The 5,495-nt window shown below is 46.5% G+C and overlaps 1 protein-coding gene across 1 annotated transcript; it reads right to left on the bottom strand.

Moving 5' to 3' along the window:
• Window positions 1–270: 270 nt before the first annotated feature.
• LOC147600928 (trypsin inhibitor ClTI-1-like) lies at window positions 271–5,075 on the bottom strand. The gene is made up of 4 exons (XM_086747657.1): window positions 5,027–5,075; window positions 4,626–4,663; window positions 3,831–3,940; window positions 271–346 (listed from the first exon to the last, which is right to left on the bottom strand). Exons 1-4 carry the CDS (start codon window positions 5,073–5,075, stop codon window positions 271–273), a joined length of 273 nt encoding a protein of 90 aa, XP_086603783.1.
• Window positions 5,076–5,495: the final 420 nt, after the last annotated feature.

A 5,495-nucleotide genomic window follows, 5' to 3' on the forward strand; every position in this document is an offset into this window, starting at 1 on the left:
CCAGGTTTGCTGTGGGAGTGACACCGGGTACCCATTCATTTCCTTCTCCAAAAAACTGACCTACTGGTATACAGTCAGGACATCTCTTTCTTACCCTATGATCTATCTTGCATGAGAAAATAAATTGCGGTTCAAGTTATAAGTGTATTATGGCTATGTTTATAAACACTTTTTAATACAGGAACAGTATTTTGTTTAAACAGGCAAACTTATTTATTAAGACAGGCTACACAGAAAGTACATTCAAGGCATTGTTGCCATTTGGACTGCCTACATCTGTCTCATTTTCTTGACAGTTGGCTGGCATATTCCGTTCTTGAAAATCTGGACATCCTTCTTATTTTCACTGCAAGTAGAACAAAAATATTTTAGAAGAGAAGCACTAGACTTGGATTTAACAGAGGCATTTCATAAAGAGGACTCGCTCATGTCTTTCTATGGGTTCAGTTACATGCAGCGATGCATTTAATTGCACCACTTATGGCAAACACTACTGCAAAGTAACTGTGATGCAAAGATGTATGAATCATACACACAGAGCAAGTAACTTACCAGAGACAGCCTCACTTCAGGCTTTGTTACTTGTAAAAACCTGATAAAGCCATCTGCAAATCTGAGAAGTATCAAACCACATGGCAAATCCCGCCATGAGGACTGTGTCCATTACAAAGCACTTAGGCAAGTCAAATGTCACAGTCTCTGAAGTGGGAACCAGTTCTACTGCTTACAAAATTTCCCCCTTTCACTTGGGAATTCAGTGGGAACAGTATGCACCCTGATGCATCTCTGCATCCCAGGCTTCACCAAAATTTGAGGGTGTGGTTCTCTGAATGCTGGAATTTTCTTTAAGGAAATTTTAGCCAAGTCTCCCTTAGTTTGGGAACATCAGATTTTTTTCTTTAAGTCCCATACATGGTACTTTGGGGTGCTCCAGTTACAAATCTCAGTTTACCAAGCAAGTACAGATACAAAAAGAAAGTGATAGAATCCAAACTGCCCTAGATCTTCAGTTTGCTTCCCTATCTTAATAGAATCAAGCTGGTTTACTCCTCATGAAATTCAAGAGGCTTGCAATTACCCAAAAGCAGGGACAATCTGTACTAATAGTGGTATCAAGGATCTTTTAACCAGAAGGTAGTGGAGCAGATTAGAAATATGAAAGGAAAAATCAAGCTCAGGGGATGTGAAACAGATGTAAAGATGTAAGGAAAAGTTCTGGCAGAAGGACAGCCCTTACACTAAACCCTGCAGCGGCAGCTTAAGCTGCTGCATCTGTTTCCAAAGACGTGCCTGTAGTGCTGCCAGACTAGGTTTAAACTAAGATCAGCTGTTGTCACTGCTACTGGACACAAAGTGGGGAAGAGATGGGAATTGCATTCTAGCACCCATTTTAAAATGGGTTAGATCTAAGCTTTAAAAATAATAAAAAAAAGGTAGGGATGAAGATCAGCTTTGGTCTTACAGTTAACATGGTGCATTGCAGAACCAGGATGGGCAAGGTTGTGCTGCAGCTTTGCTCCAAGTGTTTTATCCTTGTTGTATTCATGCCAAGTCAAACACTATAGAACAACAACTCCAGACTGAACTAGAAAGCTACTGAGTATGGCAGCTACTGAATTATTAAAGGAAAAAAAATCAGGATAGTATTTGATCACCTTGTGCTCCTTCAGATCAAAATGCATGTTTCTGAGCGTGTAAGATACTAGCAAAAAAGATGGTTAAGACAAAAATCTACCTTGTGTGTGTAACTGGATTAAAGCCCACGTTTCACAGAAAACATGTACATTATGTCTCATACTAATAAGATGTAAGGCCCATCATGGATTACTTAAGGAATTGAGTGAAAAGAAACAGATTTGCCTGGAGAACCCTTTGTGCTATGTGCAGTGCTGTATCAGGAATCTGCCATGCACCCATCTGGAATGGAGGGATCATGCCTAAAGATCAAAACGTCCTAGAAATGTAAGGTTGGATCTCAAAGCCCATCATTCTGCTCTGAGAAAGGATCAAATACACTGAGATGCTCTCCTGTCTATATTTCCACAACAATGATTTGCACTCTCTATGTGTGATACTTAGCACTTCTCTTTGACTTCTATTGTACTGATTTCAGTCCATTTCTCCAGATCCCTGGGAATTTTGATACTGTCCTGCACAGATCATTGTATCTCTTGCTATTTTGCAAATTTTTATTGTCTTGTTTTGGATATCCAATTCATTACAAAAATACTGAATTATGTACCACACCTAAAGGAAATACCACTTTATAGCTCTTTCCAGTTTGACTGTAAAACGCTGATCACTGCTTTTAAACCACAGCATTTCAAAGTGCTGTGACTTCATTCTTTAACAATTTCAGCTAAATAACTATTTGTCTTCTTATGTGAACATCAAGGGGAGCTATGTAAAATACTTTACTCATGACATGGAGCCACACTTTTGTTGCTTCCTACTCTGCTAAAAAAGTTCCTACTCTTGCCAAAAAAAACTAAATCTCACAGATTTGGTTGGATTATTTCTGACAAATCTGTATCGGCTTTGCTTAATCTGTTTTTTACCTCTGGCTGTCTACAAGTCAGTCTCTTAGTAACTCACTCCAACATCGTCCTAGGCAGCAAAGATGGGTAGGCTTCTAATAGGTAACATGCCAGCACCTCTTTTTGCCCCTTTTCACAGATTATACTGTGTGTGCAATCTGTGCAACACACAAAACCCACATTGATTCCCTGGGTTTTTTTTCCAGATTGTAGGCTTAGCAATTCTCTTTGCAATTTGTCATTTGCTTGGATAGTTTGTGATGTATTCTCGTGAAAATGCTACCAAACTCTGCAGATCTGCATACCTTTAAACGTACTTTGACACCTTCTTCAAAATATTATTTCTTTATGTGTTCTTTGATACCTTTGATACTTTCCTTATTCTGGCCTATGTTTCCTCTGTCTTGGCAATTTGAATTTTGTAAATTATCTAGTCTCAATTAATCTTTCCCTCAGCCCAAAGTCAGGAATATATTTCAGACTTCCCTTTCTTGAGATCTGTCTATTTGTAATTTTGTAAATGCCTGTCACTGCTGTTGTGCTACTTCCACTTCCTCCCTCTGCTGGAAACAGAAATCCTGTTATTTCATTTATATAAATTCCTTTCACCATCCAATTCAATTCATTAGCAGTTCCTCTCAGTTTGTACTGGGAGGATGCTCTATAGATGTTTCCAGTCCATCGTAATGGGGGGTAACAATGCTCATTAAGTACTGCTTTTGTATGTTTTCAATTTGTTTTAAAAAATGATTAAATTATTAAAGAATAAAATACGCTCTCTCAAATATTAGGAGATCCTTTTCTTGATTTTTAAACAATCTGAATGGCTAAGTAGTATTTTCTCCTAACATCTGGCATTCTTACTGTTCTCTGTGAAAGGAAATATAGGAGACTGGATCTTGAATGTAAACATTATGGAATAAAATCTGCATTTTGGGTGAGATCTTTCATGTTTTCTGATGGGGAGTGTGGAAGAGTCCAGCATTTTATTTAATGGCAACATGGTACTGCATGAACATGACAGGCAACACTCCTCTGAGATGCTTCTCCTTAAGAACTACAAAAGCAAATATTCAATACTCCCAGCTAACTGAAACCAACCTAAGCCGTTTACAGGTACCATGATAAAAGCTGTTGCAAGGGATTGAATGTTGAGAAGACACTGGTAAAACTGCAGTTTAACAGAGTGTGAACGATGCAAAGCCAATAACCTATCAGTTAATTGGGATGTGTGGGTGAATATTTTGCTTGCATATAGGGAAGGGAAAGTTAGGATGTCAGTTAAGTGACTACCTGTTTGAAAGGCAGAGCATACACTCGTTTGAGTAGGTCTCTCCATCGGTCCCACAAACTGGACGGTACTGCCTTGTACATCCAGACACATTATACTTGTGGCAGGCAGGCTGGGGAAGATAGGTACATAAGAAGTCTAAGATAATCTGTTTGAAACAGGCCTCTTGGGCCCTTTCAGATCAGCAGCTTCTGATCTGAGAACTTCTGAAGAATACTGGCACACTTATGCACAGAAAGGAGCGCTCAACAGGAGTTGGCACGGCGTTATCAAGTGCCACATTATCTTTCACGTTCTTATGGGAATTTATCACTTGCGGCTTGGCTTCTACTGCCTAGCATGGCTTCAGCTGTGGTGTCAGGACATAAGCGTGCTAGAAAACACAGCTCCGTCTGACATCTTAACGTCAGAGGGATGGACGGACGGCGAGTCCTTGCAAAGGGCAACCACAGATTGAGCTGGTAAGAGGTGGGAATCGCCAAGGCACGTGTGCTACTGCCCCCAGCAGGCGGGGGGTGGGAACAGCCCCGGGTCTCTCAGCTGTTGGGCATCTCCTGGGGCTGAGCAGGGGTCCCCGAGGGGCGGCCTGGCTCTGGAGGTTTCACCTGCCGTTACCCTCCTCCTCGGGAGGAGCCAGGCCACCCCTCCGGGACCCCTGCTCTGCCCCGCAGCTCTGGAGCCAGGGCCAGACGCTCCTGCCTGGCGCCAGGCCCGGGGCCCTGGGGAAGGGGCCGCCCTGCGCCCGGAGGCCGGGTGGGATCGTCCTTCTCGGGGCCGGCGGGGCGGGCTGCACTCACCGGGAAGCTGGCAACGGCGTCGGAGTAGGAGAGGAGCCCTGTAGAGAACAACTGGCGTTAACGGCGCACGGTCCCGCTTGGATTCCCCCCGCCCCACCCCCCCCGCTTCGCTCCCGGGACCAGCCGGTGTCCGTTACCGGTCCCGGCACCCCCCGACCAGCCGGTGTCCGGCACCGTCCTGTGCCGGTTCCCCACCCTGCCGCCGGATGGCTCATGCCCGTCACCGGCCTAGATTCCGCGCCCGCGCCCCCTAAGCCGGCCAGTGCCCGGTACCGCTTCAGATTTCCTCTTCCTTGCGGATGGGACCGGACGGAGCACGGTACCGACCCGCTTCCCCAGGACCGGCTCGGTCCCCCCGCCTCCCCCAGACCTCCACTGCCCCGGCGCCGTGCGCCCGATACCGGCGAGAACGGCGGGGAGCAGCACCAGGACCGGTGTCGGCACCGCCATGTTCGCCAACGGAGTAACGGCCACAGGCGGGCGCGAGGCGAGGAGAGCGCGGGGGCGCAACGGCCGCGGCGGAGCGCGAGGGGCGCAGCGGGCGGGAGCGCGGGGCGCGGGGGCTGGCGAGCGAGTCCGGGCCGGCCCCGAGCTGTAGGTCCCCGTGGGGTCGCTCATCGCCCCCCCCCACCCCCCCCGCCGCCATTTCCACGGGGAACCCCCAGCATTTCCAGTGGCTGGCAACTGCTGATGCAGAAGCCTTCCCGGCACCACGCTCACAGGATGAAAAGCTTTAAACTCAGGGCCGTGTGGGGCAGCAGCCGAGTGAATGGTGGGTGCCCGACTGAAATTTCAGCCTTCCCCGGGCCTCCGTCTTTGACTTCGTCTCGACAGAGTTGCCCTTTGATTGCAGAGTGTCTTGGGCAAGAG

This window comes from Chlamydotis macqueenii, chromosome 4 (genome assembly GCF_036417535.1).
Source record: "Chlamydotis macqueenii isolate bChlMac1 chromosome 4, bChlMac1.mat, whole genome shotgun sequence".
Lineage (NCBI taxonomy): Eukaryota > Metazoa > Chordata > Aves > Otidiformes > Otididae > Chlamydotis > Chlamydotis macqueenii.